At 47.8% G+C, this 14,323-nt stretch overlaps 7 protein-coding genes across 7 annotated transcripts; 3 read left to right on the forward strand and 4 right to left on the reverse strand.

Annotated features, from left to right (window-relative positions):
- The first annotated feature begins 185 nt into the window (after nucleotides 1–185).
- Nucleotides 186–1,356, forward strand: V1513DRAFT_449315 (DNL zinc finger-domain-containing protein). Its single transcript, XM_066898656.1, has 2 exons — nucleotides 186–700; nucleotides 748–1,356. The coding sequence occupies exons 1-2, from the start codon at nucleotides 212–214 to the stop codon at nucleotides 1,303–1,305; spliced, it is 1,047 nt and encodes a 348-aa protein (XP_066752109.1). The 5' UTR covers nucleotides 186–211; the 3' UTR covers nucleotides 1,306–1,356.
- On the reverse strand, nucleotides 1,285–4,365 carry V1513DRAFT_449318 (uncharacterized protein). The gene is made up of 4 exons (XM_066898657.1): nucleotides 4,085–4,365; nucleotides 3,892–4,034; nucleotides 3,705–3,830; nucleotides 1,285–3,654 (listed from the first exon to the last, which is right to left on the reverse strand). The coding sequence occupies exons 1-4, from the start codon at nucleotides 4,173–4,175 to the stop codon at nucleotides 1,465–1,467; spliced, it is 2,550 nt and encodes an 849-aa protein (XP_066752110.1). The 5' UTR covers nucleotides 4,176–4,365; the 3' UTR covers nucleotides 1,285–1,464.
- Nucleotides 4,366–4,869: 504 nt separating this feature from the next.
- Nucleotides 4,870–6,087, reverse strand: V1513DRAFT_382636 (Glyoxalase/Bleomycin resistance protein/Dihydroxybiphenyl dioxygenase; the record flags this gene model as incomplete). The annotated part of the gene is made up of 5 exons (XM_066895114.1): nucleotides 4,870–5,316; nucleotides 5,391–5,509; nucleotides 5,570–5,760; nucleotides 5,821–5,982; nucleotides 6,050–6,087. The coding sequence occupies 5 exons, from the start codon at nucleotides 6,085–6,087 to the stop codon at nucleotides 4,870–4,872; spliced, it is 957 nt and encodes a 318-aa protein (XP_066752111.1).
- Nucleotides 6,088–7,344: 1,257 nt separating this feature from the next.
- On the forward strand, nucleotides 7,345–8,325 carry V1513DRAFT_177931 (uncharacterized protein). Its single transcript, XM_066894279.1, has 2 exons — nucleotides 7,345–8,054; nucleotides 8,110–8,325. Exons 1-2 carry the CDS (start codon nucleotides 7,521–7,523, stop codon nucleotides 8,257–8,259), a joined length of 684 nt encoding a protein of 227 aa, XP_066752112.1. The 5' UTR covers nucleotides 7,345–7,520; the 3' UTR covers nucleotides 8,260–8,325.
- On the reverse strand, nucleotides 8,294–10,115 carry V1513DRAFT_449328 (uncharacterized protein). The gene is made up of 4 exons (XM_066898658.1): nucleotides 9,852–10,115; nucleotides 9,702–9,777; nucleotides 9,611–9,653; nucleotides 8,294–9,562 (listed from the first exon to the last, which is right to left on the reverse strand). The coding sequence occupies exons 1-4, from the start codon at nucleotides 9,983–9,985 to the stop codon at nucleotides 8,391–8,393; spliced, it is 1,425 nt and encodes a 474-aa protein (XP_066752113.1). The 5' UTR covers nucleotides 9,986–10,115; the 3' UTR covers nucleotides 8,294–8,390.
- A 410-nt stretch (nucleotides 10,116–10,525) lies between these two features.
- V1513DRAFT_449332 (alcohol dehydrogenase) lies at nucleotides 10,526–12,414 on the forward strand. Its single transcript, XM_066898659.1, has 4 exons — nucleotides 10,526–10,976; nucleotides 11,035–11,138; nucleotides 11,210–11,454; nucleotides 11,502–12,414. The coding sequence occupies exons 1-4, from the start codon at nucleotides 10,686–10,688 to the stop codon at nucleotides 12,320–12,322; spliced, it is 1,461 nt and encodes a 486-aa protein (XP_066752114.1). The 5' UTR covers nucleotides 10,526–10,685; the 3' UTR covers nucleotides 12,323–12,414.
- V1513DRAFT_449333 (uncharacterized protein) lies at nucleotides 12,362–13,805 on the reverse strand. Its single transcript, XM_066898660.1, has one exon. It carries the CDS (start codon nucleotides 13,745–13,747, stop codon nucleotides 12,683–12,685), a length of 1,065 nt encoding a protein of 354 aa, XP_066752115.1. The 5' UTR covers nucleotides 13,748–13,805; the 3' UTR covers nucleotides 12,362–12,682.
- Between the last annotated feature and the right edge of the window lie 518 nt (nucleotides 13,806–14,323).

Raw genomic sequence — 14,323 nt, forward strand, 5'->3', positions numbered from 1 at the left:
GCCTACCTATTGTACATTACCGCAATTTGTACAAAACCCGCACTACTTACAACTCGTCCCACCCAAGGGATACCCCTGATTAAATACAACAGCACATATATTATTAGGGCGATTAATGCCAAACTATATGACCTCATCACACCAAACCATCTTAATTTTTGTTGCTTCCATCTTCTCAATTGTTACTGGTCTCGAATAAGCGCTGCCAAACATGTTACGAAGATGTCAATACACATGTCGAACACTTCTCAGAGCTATCGAATCTCGGAACATATCCTATCATGTCTCGTACAACATAAATGCGCGACGATGTGTCCAATTTCCCCAATATTCACAACTACTTGTCCGGCATGCCAGCATCTTCCCCGGCGCCCGTCGCAAGCCCGGTGATCGCAGCCAGTCCTCCCCCGACTCAATAGACGAAGACCTCAAATCTTTAGGGCTGGACGAAGACGACTACGTAGCCGGCGACCCCATCGACGTCATCGATAATCGCCAGGACCCCGACTACCCGACCGAGGAAGAAATCAAGATTGCGACAATACCAAGTAACCTCGATGTATATTTCGTGAGAGTTACCTGTCGCACTTGTGACACTCGGTCGGGTCATTTTATATCTCAGGCAGCGTACAATGAGGGGACAGCTATCATATTTTGTCCAGGCTGCAATACTGGGCATATTTTCGTAGATAATCTACAGGTACGTCGATTTGTGGAGTTTGTTATGGATTACGGTTGACAAGATAGGCATTTTCGGATGATGTCGAAAATGCAACACTGCAAGACGTGATGCGCATCTCCGGTGATCTAATTGCCAAAGGCAATCGCGGCTTCCATCGTGACAACGTGATCGAGTTCCGGCCGCCCGGACCGATGGGTTTAGAAGAAATCGACGAGTACATGGAGCAAATGCAAGCCAACGCGGAAATTGAATCTACCAATTATGAGGACTTTTTAGAAGATCTGGATGAGCGGGATAGGAAGACTGCGACCGCGTTGATAGAGGAGATGAGGCAGCGGGCCGGCAGTGTCGAGGAGGATGAGGAAGGGTGGTTGCATGAGCGGTCCACTGATGCTCCGCGTACGAGTAATAGTGACTATGAGCCGTACGTGCATGATGAGGACGTTGATAGTGCGTTTTCCCAGTTTTTCAAGAACAGCGGACCAGATGACGTTCCGTTTGGTGGGATAGATCGTCCAGTTACGCCTGAGGAGAGCGAGCGAATAAATAACATGACAGAAGAGGAACTAAAGCTAGCGTTGCAAGAGCTTTTTTCAAAATATCGTGAGAAGAAGGGGTTGTGATTTAGATGTACATATATGTATAACAGCAAGGTGTATAATAAAATAAGTGAACGTTTTGATCACTGGTATACATGCAACAACTCCGGAATAATACATATATACATATGTTACAGGAATATATACAACTACTGAACTGTAAGTCAATACATGCTGGCCTCTTCACAATCCATTCGTAAGTTTCGCGCGGTTAGGCAACTCGTCGAACGCTCTCCGCCAAATATTCTTCGCATTGTAGAGATTCAGAACCCGCAACCGTTCATTGTCCAAATGGGCGTGATCGCTAGCCTGGCCACATGGCAACTGCGCTGCCGGAGCGTCAAACTCTTTCTCGAGAAACCGCACGGCGGGGATGGTTCCTCCTTCGCGAATATACAGCGGATATACTCCCCATGCCTCCTTAATGGCATTCGCGAGCGTCTTGAAAGCAGCATTCTCCGGATCACCTAGCCACGCATCTGCTTGCCGGTTAACCTTGATAGATAAATGATTACGAGACTTGAAGGCCGCAAACTGCGAAACAAGACAGTGTTGAATGGTCGCGCTCACCGCGTCGGTATCTTGATCCGGCACGATGCGAAGCGATATTGTCGCTGTCGCCTTGTGAGGAATAATGGTCTGATTTGGTGGACCAGATACATTGATCGCGTGTACCGTCAATGACGGCAAGCGCCATTTTGCCATCAACAATTCTTTGGACAACCCAATCGACGAATTCTGGCCAATCTGCCCGTATAAGCGTTCCTCTGCCTCAGTGATCGGTCTCACGGGCTCGTAGAATCCAGGAACGAGCACTTTGCCAGCGTCATCTGTCAATTTGGCCAACAGTTTCGTTAAATCCATAAGTGGCTCGCGGTCGATTCCTCCGTCGACGCCAGAATGCAAATCAGGACGATCGCTACTGACTTCGACGGTTAAATGGATAACACCTCGCAACCCATAGTTCAAACACGGGACTTCATCGTCTAACCAGTAAGAATTTGACACGAGAATCCAATCGATGTCATGGCCAATGAGATCTTTCTTTGCGGATACAGACGCTTGAAACCCTATTGAGCCACATTCTTCCTCGCCTTCGATCAGGAACACGACATTTGTACGCAACTTTCCTTCTTGGAACAACTCCGCAGCCGCGAATACCGCGGCCAGAACTGGGCCTTTATTGTCCGACACACCGCGGCCATACAAGTATCCGTTCAGACCAGACAGCGAATGTGGTTCAGTTTCCCATTTACCAGAGCCGGATGCATCAATCACGTCGTAATGTCCGTAAAATAGAACCGTGGTATCAGTCTTATCCGAAGCGTTAGCAGAAAATCGTCCATATACGATCGGATTCCGATTATTATCCGTAACAATCAAATGCGATGCAGCACCAAATTTTTTCAGAAGAGACTTTAGAAAGGTTGCGCATCGACGACAATCGGCGAGATACTCTTCAGATCCCGAAACCGTGCGGAAGGACACAAATGTAGCTAACGACGCAAGGAGCTGGTCATTTGCAAAAGACAAATCTGGTCGACAATTTGGAAACGAATCTGTGATGTCCCATAGTGCGATAGAATCGTCATTTCCGCCGGTGATTAGCACTCTTCGCTTATCTCGTTCGACTGCGATTGTCGAAAGAATTAGTCCGTTATGACATTCCCACCGACTTCCAAGCGACAGATCTCGAGACCATTTCCTTACATATCCCGCGCTCCCGCTGAACACGCAGTTACCAAACGATGCTATAGAAAGAACGTCTTCTTTGTGTGCTTGTACGGACTTTATCAGCTGAAATGCATCGAGGTCCCAGATGTTGATCACACCATCCGTCAGACCACAGTACAAAAATGTATCCATAACAGTCATACACAACACGCTAGTGCTATTAGACAACTTCCGCAGACACACAAATGTGCCATTCCTCATTGCCCACAAATTTACATTTCCATCACCGCCGCCAGACAAAATATACTCTTCAGCAATGCCTAATGGCGTGTGCACCGGTGGTTGATAAATCAGCATACAATAAACGTACCCAAAATGAGCATAAGGAACGACATTATGATACGGTAACTCTATCAACGTTTGCGGCACAGCAAGCATAGTTTCCTTTGGCATCGGACTGCTCTTACCTCCAGGCCCAGATGAATTGAAAAACTTGCTGAATCGGTTCGATGGCAAGCCAGATTTGTCTAGCGAGGTGTGCCGGTCAATTGTTGTCATGTTACACCATTGAATTGAGGCATTTTGAGACCCGAAAAATACTGTTTCCAGCATTTCGCTGTACAGAACAGCGAAAATGTCGCCAATATCAGATACTGAGTATATTGTGTATAATTCTTTCAGGGAGTCCGTGTCCCACACCTATAAGTATCCTGTTAAGATTCATCCTTTCAAAGTTGATGTTTACTCACTTTCAGAATTGAATCGCTGCCCCCAGAAAAGAGTAGTGACTTGCGGGTTGAGACATAGAGACACAAAACACTTCCACCATGGCCAGTCAAAGTGCCAACCTGCTGATATGTCTCTGTACCAAATACCTACGCCAGATCGTGACGTCAGAACCACAACTCTTGTCGCAAAATACACATATATGCATACTTGGATTTCGTTCCCGCCAGTTCCAGCAAATATGTATCTATCCGACGCAGCTAATGACAGTATCGAATTTGACTGCTGCCATCTGTGGACTATACTCGGGATATATTCACTTAACGGCACCTTCGCGTCAGTGTCATATGATCCTGCACATTATCAGCCTCCGCAAGCTAGACACTTCTCACAAAATACATACCGTCGTCATCTAGTGAAGGCGTGGCAATCCTTGAAAGCGGCCATCCCTTCGCGCCCGAGTCCGCGAAGAGCGCAGAGGTGCCGTTGACCATTTGCACTCCGTGTCCGCGGTTTGTTGAATGTTTTTCGCTATGGCAGCACAAACGTCGGCGTGTACTCTAGCAACTTGAAGTCTCGATAATGCCTATATTTCCAGTTCGGCGGGCCTTTACAGTTCCGAGCGCGTGTGCAGTTTGCCGTGTGTAGGTTCGCATGTAAACTCAAGCTGTAGCCAGAATCCAGGAATGAGTCAGATAAGGTTGCAAATGGGGCAATTCTGTGACCATGGGTATGGTGCGATTTGAACTCTGGACGCCCCTGAATTTGATATTGGTGTACCTCCTAACTGCTGATACTCAAACTGATTAAGTATTATGACGTGATAATAATAAGAATGCCGTTACTACGTTTTATTAGTGTAGTAGGCCAGTTCCATCCAAGCTAAATATGTATGCACATCCTTGCATTGCGGCTTACGTAGTCTAATATCATGGACCCTGTCATCCAATGCAGATTTATCGGGCCAACAGGAACAGCTACGACCAGTAAACAGCTTGCATGGAAACACGAAAGGCGTGTGCTTTGATGTTCGACACACAGGTTTCCGGCGTTGAGACGACCAACGACGCACTTTTGGCAGCATCGCGATACAACCACTCACTCATTATTCAGCTGCGATTTTGGTCATATATTATGTATTAAATCCAAATTTTGATACCATCATAAAACTTCCATCCCCCACATAGATTACCAGTTGGCGTTCTTCTTGATAGCCTCATTCTGGATGACCTCGACCCAGTAGTTATCCTCATCCAAAATAAAGGCGACATTCTTCATACGACCGTCCGTGAGTCTCTTCTTCCAATTAACGCCCAATTTCTCAAACCGCTCGCATGCCGCATCGAGATCATCGACTGACACACAAATATGTCCGAAACCCTGTGGCTGGTCATTGCCATTGTGGTATCCTTTGAACTCAGCATCCTTCTCCGTGCCCCAATTCCACGTCAACTCGAGCACGCCTTCGAAATTGTGCACGCCGACGCCGGAGTTGATCACGAAGTTGGGGTCGTTGTTGTAACCGAGGAAGTAGAGCGTGAACTTCGCCGCCTCGTGTTCAGCAGTTCGGAGAAGCTTCATGCCGAGGACGTCCTGATAGAACTTGAGCGACTTCTCGGGGTCGTTCACGCGGATCTAGAATGACGCTTTTAGCATATGTAAACTAGGGCAATAGAAACGGTCGCCTCTTCTCCGCCGGTGGTTAATACCATGGTGTGGTTAAGTCTGTACGCGGATTGGTCGGTCACGTTCTCGACCTTCGGAGTACGGCTCCAAATAAGCTCAACCCAATATCCATCAGGGTCAAGTGCGAACGCAATGTCCTTCTCTGTGTTCAAATCAGCCATCCGAATCTCGTGCATAGCAGATAACGCGGTCGAAAACATACGTCGGCCATCGGTAAGCTTCTTCTGGAACTTAACGCCAGAGCTAATTAGCTTATCACACACAAGATCGATGTTGTCGACAGAGACACAAATATGTCCGAATCCGCGATACGGGTCCGCGTTGCCGTTGTTGACCTTGTACTCTGGATCGCTTTCAGTACCGTAATTATGAGTGAGCTCCAACACACCCTCTCTGACCAGGTCAGCACAATTCCCAAGCATATTAATTCAATCAATTGGTAGTTCCGCGTACCGGTCAGTCCACTCCTTGCCGGAATTCAACGCATTCTCGCCATCATAGGCAAGAAAGTAAAGCGAGAACTTGGCCTCGGGGAAATCCAAAGTCCGGATAAGTTTCATGCCGAGTTTGTCCTGGTAGAACTCCAAAGACGCCTTTGGGTCCTTCACACGGAGCCTATTTCGTATCAGGACATATCCTATCAACTAGGTTTAGAAATAAGGGCTAGTAATGTAGAACATACATAGTGTGATTAAACTTATATGTCGACGGATCTGTCATTTTTGCGAATTGTGCTAGGAATCTGCGATTGTAGAGCCGGTTTACAGCAAATTGTTGTCGCCTCGAAAAGATTGTACTCGTAGACTGGATGAATTTTGAGCAGGTGCGGACAAATTGCGACCCGAACATTAAGTCAGATCGCAGCAGCGTGGAAGTTCCATAGTTTTATAAAGACTTAGTTTAATTTGAACTCCATACTGGAGGGACGACAATGCTAGCGCGCATAATCCAAGCCATAATCGGTTTAGTTATCGCCAAATGAAGAAGCATGTTGTGGCGATATTAGTTATCCCGCCCAATCACCATTGAATTAATTTTTGCATCCTGATCAAATATGATGATAGCTTCCCTTCTGTATCAATAACATTATTCCGCTATTTCCTACACAATTAACGATGCTACTGCCTAATAAGATCGAAATCTAATGAATATCCTATCTAAAACAAATTATAGTCTATCTGTTTGGCGCATCCATTCGGTGACGTCAGAGATAGGCACATGCTGTGTTAATTTTCCGGCATTTTGTTATTTCTGGAATCATAACAAAATGTCGTGCGTTCTCCGCTTTCCGAGCACGCAAAATGCAATAAGCCCACAATATCACGAACGGAATCATGACGTCGACGCACTTGAGATGGAGCCGCCATAGTTAGTCTGCTGATCACTGACACTAGGATTGCTGCCAGTATTAGAACTACGTGATGCAACCAACAGCAGAACCATCGTTCCAATGCCTCCGAGCGTTCACTCGAAAATGCAGCTAGCTAGAGTTGCTTCCTATCGTTGCAGGCTGGATATCGATTCTGAGTGGGCCACCTGTGTATTAGTGCGCATCGCAGCGTGGCAGCTTGGAATAGACTTGACGGGATCGGAGCCGTCAGGATGTGCTTTTTGTTCGAACTTGTGAATGGATCTGCCAACTGATGCAGCTGACATTCGTAGAATTCCATATCGTCGATTCTTGCTAGAATCAGGTGATTGTGTGGCTCTGAAAGTAGTGCGGATCATTGAACTACCGTTGGGATGTAATTCGTAGTCTTGAGTTAGTAATAGTAGTCTATATCGCATTCGAGCGGTCATTATTTCGGCTAATAAATAGTCACTAATGGATGAAGCACCAAATTGATCATCACTTTAGCCGATTTACTTGACAGATAGCTCCATCCGCGGCAAAAATCATGATCAATCAATTAAATTGGTTTATATTCCAAATAAAGAAATTTATTTAGCATGGAATGGCACAGTTATTGTTACAAGAATTGCTTTGAATTGTTGCTGCATTAGCAGACTAGAAATTTAGGCCATGCTCTCGTGACAAAATAAACTCGGCGTGATGGGCAGACGCTGGCTCAGATGGCTTCTATGCATTGTTCGACCGCCCCCGACCACATCATCACTTCTATTTCGATATCAAGAATCGGTAAATAAATACAATGCTGAAATCACGACGATTAACAGCACTCCTCTCACAATCGCTCACTCCCCTCGCACCACCAATCGACACATTCACCCCGTCCTCATTTCCCGATACTCCACACTCCCTCTCAGAACAAGCACAAGCACAAGAACAGCTCGCCGACACAGCGAAACTGCCACCACCACACACTCCTAAAATCGTCATGGCGATCCTGTTAACAGGCACAGGAAGCCTCCTCGCCGCGTCCTCTCTAAACGCAAACTACTCGACATCATACTCTCTCGCTCTCTCCCGTTCTGTCTCGCAATTATCCACATCAGCCGGCTCCGAGGGAGGCGGAGGCGGAACGACTAATATTGGAAGTCCGGGAGCGATAGTGGGATCGCTTGCAAACGGCGCGATACACTTATCCGATTTGTCGCCGAAACCAAGGGTATACGCTTCTTTTGCGGCCAATGCCTGGCGGAGTTATACTCGTGCCGTTACTTCAGGAGATTTATTCGACGACGCAGTGGATCCCACTATATCGTGGATCGCTGTAGAAAATGAGGTAAATATCTTTTGTAAATATGATTGGTGAATTGGACTAAAGACTAGCCAATTAGGAATCGACGATCGTTGTGAAGGCAGTCTCCAGTCATATATTACTTGCTCTGGTAGGCGAACGGGGCGCACCCGTGGGATTGCTATATGCAAGAGCTAGCGCCATGGCAAGCACTCTGTGCCAGGAATTAAAAGGGTTTAGTTTCGAGTGATTGCATGCTCTCGGTTTGGAGTTTGGTGTACATTCATTGCTGACGAAATAAAATTGCATTACGAATACAAAAATTAGCAAAAAATATATGATGATATAGAAAAACGACAGTCATATGAGTCATACAAGATACTAAATATCTTTCCACGTCATCTGGAACGTTTCAGTGCTCGGAGTTTCGATCTTATTCGAGTCGCCAAACGGATTGTCGTCTTCCTCGCTCTCGGGTTTGCTGATCACCATCTTTGCCTTGAACTCCTGCAACATCGGGTTCTTGACCGGAATTGGCGGCGGCTTTCGTTTATGCGCAAGCGATTCCGCCGTCGGACGCACTGGTTTCGGTGGTGCGTCGTGCCCAACAGATGGAGTCCTGCGATGACTCGTCGACGCTTTGCGGGGGGACGTAACCGAGACCGAGCGACGGCCAGCTTCTGGAGACTTTGTCCTTCTCGGTGCAGCACCCGAGTCGGATTCGGATTCGGACTCACTGTCGTAGTCCTCCGAATCCGAGTCGTGTTCTATAGGGTGGCTCATATTGTCGTAAAGTTGTAACGCAGCAACGAGCTCCTCGTTCGCATGGATCAAAGCGCCTATGTAGTCCTCTGACTCAATGTGTTGGATATACCGTAGCACCATGCGGCGGAGTTGTCGACATCGATTGAAATTCTCGGTGGCTTTAATATTGTCTGTCGCCAGTTCTCGTTCTCGGTTTATTAGTTTGAGCGAGTTTGACAGGTTAGTGGCCGCCGTGCCTGCTTCTGCCAGCGTTTGCAATAACATCGGCTTCTCCTTTGCCAGATCAAATTGCTTCACTTTTTTTGGTCGCGATTTTGATTCATCGTCTGCTCGACTGAGCGACCCTGACCGCGACACAGACGCTGACCCTGATCCAGACGCAAGCGACTCTCGGCCTTCTCTTTCGCGTGCCAACTCGCGCTGCTCCTCTTCAAGCTGTTTTTCTCGCGCCCGATCAGCTCTAATCTCTTCTGGACTCCGCCTCCGATTGCCCTCCCCTGACCGACTTGGTTTCGGCGGCGGCGACGCCAGCGTCTCTCGTTCATGCTCATGGTCATCCTCCATGTCCTCATCTGGATCCACGAACGGCTGCTTCTTCGGCGGCGCGCGTTTCCGTTGTGGAAGTTGTTTATATAACTGGGCTATTTGAGTCATACCGGCAGTGTCTTTATAGGCAGCGGCCCATTGGACAAATAATCCACTGATTTTCTTTTTAACGTCGGGATCTGTTAAGTGGTCCGTTGCGAGAATCCGCATGCGTTCGAGGAGTGGTTCATCCGCGAATTGAGCTATCCAGTTAGCACATCCGACAAGCAAACGATATCGGAAGGACATACTTTGGAACCTTTTCCCGCCATTTTCGATTAGAGAGTCCAGAATCTAAATCATTAGTCTGTCGAGTCTAGATTGTGAACAGAGACAACGTACGGTTAGAGCTCGTAACTGGTTATGCACGCTGCCGTACTTCAATTTCTTTCGAATCGCACGTGCAGCTTCAGTCGGCCTATGTAACAGCAACATCAGTACTGCGTCGCTACGTCACCAGCAACACATCAAATCGCATCAGGTGGGACTCACCCTGATGGAGATAGCCGGATAGTTTCAATGAGATCAAAGATACCGGCGACGTCGTCTTCCTCGAATTGGTCAGTCACAAGCCGGTCAATTGTGACCGTGATGGCCGTGTAGGGGTGATCAGTCAAAAAGCCCATTCCAATGATTCAATGGTTTATCAATTTGTAGTATGTAAGTGATATGTGATGGTAGTGTAATATTCAAGTTGTTCCTGCTGTTGTCGTGATAGGCCTCGTCTATTCTACTTGTCCTGTGACGTGCGAGAGTCCATTATTGGGCCGAGCGAGCTTATCGTGTTTGCATGTCAATGCACGTGAGTCGGTTCTACTATGGTTCTTCAGCCACGACAGTTGCTGCGCAACAAGCACAATGATGTGAGGCGCATTCTAAGCGAGCTCTGTATTCTGCCGCCCAGAATATGAAAAATGTTGTGAAGTGTGATAAATAAGGCGGAAGTGCAACGCGATTACGCTTCCTTTTCCCCCTTGTTTTGACACTCTGAAACCTTCACTCGTCTTCAAGTCGTCCCTATATACACCGGATATTTGTAGGCATGGTTAAGATAATTTAATGCGTCATAGAGTATGACAAATTACGGTCGCCCAGCGAATGGGCCCAAAGATTCGGCGGTCCCGCACAAAACCAAAACTGCCAAATCGTTGGTTCATGTTTTGTGGTTCCAACGTGCGGCTCAGATACGATGCGGGGTCAGCCGGACTTTCGCAACGCCTCGCTAGGTTACTTAGATAGCAACTTACTATCTTTCAATGCAATGGCGCTGCATTTCTCGCGATCTTTAACAACCCATGCTCATAGTGCTTTAGTCTGTTTTGCCAAATGCTGACAGTACCCGCGCCGACGCTGCGCTCAAGAGCGACATCCCTTCTCCGAACGCTCCAGAACCAATCCGCAACATGCCCCTGCCACGCCTGCACCCATCCGACTCCAACTCTGACCGCCTCGCTGTCAGCGGCACGCAAACTAGCTGTCGCTGCATCGGTGGAGAAAGAGTATGCATTTGAAATGGCTGCTAGTAATATCCGATACGGCAACGGTGTTACGATGGAAGTCGGCATGGATTTTAAGAATTTGGGGGTTAAGAAGGTTGCTGTTTTTACTGATAACAATGTGCGTACTATTTGAGTTCGAAACTTTTCTTCTCGGTCCACGTATTGATGGAAGTTAGATTTTGAATCTTACACCGATGAAGAATGCGATTGCAGCATTGGAATCCGAAGGAATCCAGTACGAAATCTACTCTAAAGTACGCGTGGAACCAAAGGACCCGGCGTATGTCGTTATTCCTTGCACTACAACAGTTGGGTTTCTCTTTCTCAGCTCATTTGCTAATAGTGCCGTAGGGTCAAGGACGCAATAGCATGGGCCAAAAAAGTCGCACCAGAAGCGTACCTCGCGGTCGGCGGGGGATCAGTAATGGACACGTGCAAAATCGCGAGTCTATACGAGGCCTACCCCGACGCTGAATTCTTAGAATTTGTGAACGCGCCTATAGGAAAGGGACGGCCAGTTGATAAGCAACTGAAGCCGTTGATTGCTGTGCCTACTACTGCTGGCACTGGATCGGAGACAACTGGAACCGCTATCTGTAAGTTCTTTTAGTACTGGTTTTGAATAGGATTCTGATGAGACCAGTCGATCTAGTGTCGCACAAAGCGAAAACAGGCATTGCACACAGAGCGCTCAAGCCCCTCCTCGGCATCGTGGACCCGCTGAACACACGTTCGATGCCATCGCAAGTCAAATCCTCATCCGGGCTCGACGTGCTCTGCCATTCTCTGGAATCTTGGACCGCAATCCCATATTCGGAGCGTGTTCCTCGACCCACGAATCCTATCCTCAGGCCCGCGTACCAAGGCGCGAATCCGATTTCTGATATATTCTCTTTCGAAGCTTTGAAGCTGACAGTAAAGTACCTACCACGATCTGTCCATAACCCGGACGACGCTGAAGCGCAAGAAAAGATGCTCTTGGCCGCCACACTCGCCGGCGTAGGTTTCGGCAATGCGGGAGTGCATTTATGTCACGGATTGTCCTATCCAATCTCTGGCATGAACAGAGGGTACAAACATGCGGGATACGAAGTCGACCACCCGATCATCCCGCACGGCGTTTCCGTCGCAGTCACAGCGCCGCAAGTATTCAGATTTACTGGACCTACAAATCCCGACCGGCATCTCGCTGCCGCAGAAGTGTTCGGTGTGGACATTTCGAATGCGAAGGCGGAAAGTGCGGGCGAAATTTTAGGCGATGCGGTCGCTGAGTTTTTGGTCAAGCTTGGGGACCAGCCGCGGGGTATTTCCCATCTTGGGTTCACGATGGAGGATATTCCCGCCCTGGTCGAGGGGACGTTACCACAGGCGAGAGTGTTAATGCTGGCCCCGAATTTTCAGAAGGAAGATGACCAGAAGCGGGAGGATCTTGCCCGGATTTTGGAACTGTCGTTGACATATTAATCATTGCATGTAGATCTTCAACGTTGAGATGGGCGGATGTTGTGTAACGATGGTCTATATTAAAATAAGGGAAAATATCTATTAAACATGGACAACATAATTGTCGTGGCGTGCAAAGTTTTTGTATGTATAAACGCATCCACATACCCGTCCTTTTTCCAAGAATTCGCGGTAGCCACTCTCTCTAGATATGCGCCGAAATAAATAGCAAAAAGTCATGGCCCAATCGATTGTATACTGTCTAGTTAATAATGCGAACTGCAAAATGATACCAAAGCCAATATCTTTGAACCCCAACCAACAATACTCCATGACACAAAAAATATCGGAAATTTAAAATTACACAAAAAAAAACATGATTTACTTCTCCTTCTTCTCCTCGACAGCGTCATCGTGCAGATACTGTCTGTTGTCTTCGTGTTCTACCTCCTTGACAATTTTTTCCATCTCGCTCGCCTGCTTCTTCCACGTCTCTTTGCTCATCTTCGCTTGATGATCGAACAGCGATTTCTCGGGCGTACGATACGACCCACCGATACGATCCCACAACGTCGTGAATTGGCCGTAGTTGTAGTTAAAGTACAAATGATGAACGGTATGGCATGCCGCGCCATTGACGGCAGGGTTGTTGGTCATATACTCGCCATCGTGGATGAGGATCGTCCAGATATTGATGAATGTGAACAGGATCAAGTACGACAATTTATGCAGCGGGAGTACAAATGGAAAGATGTGATACGGTAGCGACTGCAGGTAACCGTCCATGGGGTGGAACGCGTGGGACGCGAACGGTGTTGGCACGATCCATTTGTGATGAGGCTTGTGGAGGCGCTTATACGCGATCGGGTGATGCAATCCGCGGTGGATAAGGTAGATGCCAAAGTCGGTGAAAGCAATGAAGAGCGGGTACTGCAAGAACATATATGCCTTGCCGTACTTGTTAGGGTCCCAATACATCTGCGAGTACCCGCGTATCTCGGCCACGAACCATGGCACGGTGTAGAGCGACATCAAAGGAAGAGAACTAAGCGCCTGCTGGATTTCCATGCGCATCTGATTCTTCAAGTACTTGGGATGGTTCGTCGTGCGCTTATCGAAAATTAGGAAGTACGAGAGCGACGCGAAGAGGAAGTATAGCAACACACCAAAAATCCAGGTGATGAGAAAGAGCGAGATTGACTGCCTGACGATGTTTGTGCGTGGAATCATCGACAAGTACGCCGTGGTCGGCGCAGACACGACCGTGTACTCATATGGTTCGGAGGGAATGTAAGATAGCGAGAGATTCTTTGATAGCGACAGGAGAAGCTCAACTGACGGGTCAGAGGCCCGGAGCAGCGATGTCACTGCTTGCGGAACTGGGAACAGTTTCGCATAGATGTGATCGAAGAGGAATGTGTCGGCTGTTTCGAGGACGATGTCCATTGCTATTGCTCTTACTAATGGACTATCCAAGGGCAACAACAAATGGGCTGCTGTCGGAAGTGCAGACGAGCGAAAGTGTCCCAGTAAAATATAAAATCAGAGTTCGTCAAAGTCACACAATTGTCGCACCATCGCTACAGATACAGCTGCAAATGCAACGACGGTGAGGTTAGGGTCACTCCACTTTCTCTCGGGTCACTCGGACTCGGCTGGGCCCTTGCCGCATTCTTGGGCACCTTGGAGCCGAGTCTCCCGCCAATGTCTCTTCGCTTCCAATCCGAGTACGTCGGATCGGATTAACTTATTTTCACGTATCGCTGTGCCCTCTTCAAAAATAGTTAGTCCTCGGCTTCGAAATTCACCCTTGCCCACCACTCCTAGAAATTAACCAGCTCAGCGCTTCCATTAACCGTGTATATAAATAAGACCACTGTGGCACATGTCAGCTGCACGGAGCAGACCAGATTCGCAGCAAACGTCATCTCGCTTCCGACTAATACTATTTCGTTTCCATGCCAACCTCGATATTATTGCTGTGCTGCGTCGCGTAGACTCGGAAGTTGTGTGCCGCACGTC

This window comes from Lipomyces chichibuensis (genome assembly GCF_038497645.1).
Source record: "Lipomyces chichibuensis strain CBS 12929 unplaced genomic scaffold V1513scaffold_30, whole genome shotgun sequence".
Taxonomy (NCBI): domain Eukaryota; kingdom Fungi; phylum Ascomycota; class Lipomycetes; order Lipomycetales; family Lipomycetaceae; genus Lipomyces; species Lipomyces chichibuensis.

What these genes read in the sequence shown, in the direction of transcription:
- V1513DRAFT_449315 (XM_066898656.1), top strand. Translation starts at nt 212, where the DNA reads ATGTTACGAAGATGTCAATACACATGTCGAACACTTCTCAGAGCTATC. An exon ending in TTTTCGTAGATAATCTACAG is followed by an intron (nt 701 to 747) that starts GTACGTCGATTT and finishes TTGACAAGATAG; the next exon opens with GCATTTTCGGATGATGTCGA.
- V1513DRAFT_449318 (XM_066898657.1), bottom strand. Translation starts at nt 4,175, where the DNA reads ATGGTCAACGGCACCTCTGCGCTCTTCGCGGACTCGGGCGCGAAGGGA. An exon ending in GCCTTCACTAGATGACGACG is followed by an intron (nt 4,035 to 4,084) that starts GTATGTATTTTG and finishes GATAATGTGCAG; the next exon opens with GATCATATGACACTGACGCG. An exon ending in CTGGCGGGAACGAAATCCAA is followed by an intron (nt 3,831 to 3,891) that starts GTATGCATATAT and finishes GATCTGGCGTAG; the next exon opens with GTATTTGGTACAGAGACATA.
- V1513DRAFT_177931 (XM_066894279.1), top strand. Translation starts at nt 7,521, where the DNA reads ATGCTGAAATCACGACGATTAACAGCACTCCTCTCACAATCGCTCACT. An exon ending in GGATCGCTGTAGAAAATGAG is followed by an intron (nt 8,055 to 8,109) that starts GTAAATATCTTT and finishes CTAGCCAATTAG; the next exon opens with GAATCGACGATCGTTGTGAA.
- V1513DRAFT_449328 (XM_066898658.1), bottom strand. Translation starts at nt 9,985, where the DNA reads ATGGGCTTTTTGACTGATCACCCCTACACGGCCATCACGGTCACAATT. An exon ending in ACCAGTTACGAGCTCTAACC is followed by an intron (nt 9,654 to 9,701) that starts GTACGTTGTCTC and finishes CTAATGATTTAG; the next exon opens with ATTCTGGACTCTCTAATCGA. An exon ending in TGGCGGGAAAAGGTTCCAAA is followed by an intron (nt 9,563 to 9,610) that starts GTATGTCCTTCC and finishes CTAACTGGATAG; the next exon opens with CTCAATTCGCGGATGAACCA.
- V1513DRAFT_449332 (XM_066898659.1), top strand. Translation starts at nt 10,686, where the DNA reads ATGCTGACAGTACCCGCGCCGACGCTGCGCTCAAGAGCGACATCCCTT. An exon ending in CTGTTTTTACTGATAACAAT is followed by an intron (nt 10,977 to 11,034) that starts GTGCGTACTATT and finishes GATGGAAGTTAG; the next exon opens with ATTTTGAATCTTACACCGAT. An exon ending in GTGGAACCAAAGGACCCGGC is followed by an intron (nt 11,139 to 11,209) that starts GTATGTCGTTAT and finishes ATAGTGCCGTAG; the next exon opens with GGTCAAGGACGCAATAGCAT.
- V1513DRAFT_449333 (XM_066898660.1), bottom strand. Translation starts at nt 13,747, where the DNA reads ATGGACATCGTCCTCGAAACAGCCGACACATTCCTCTTCGATCACATC.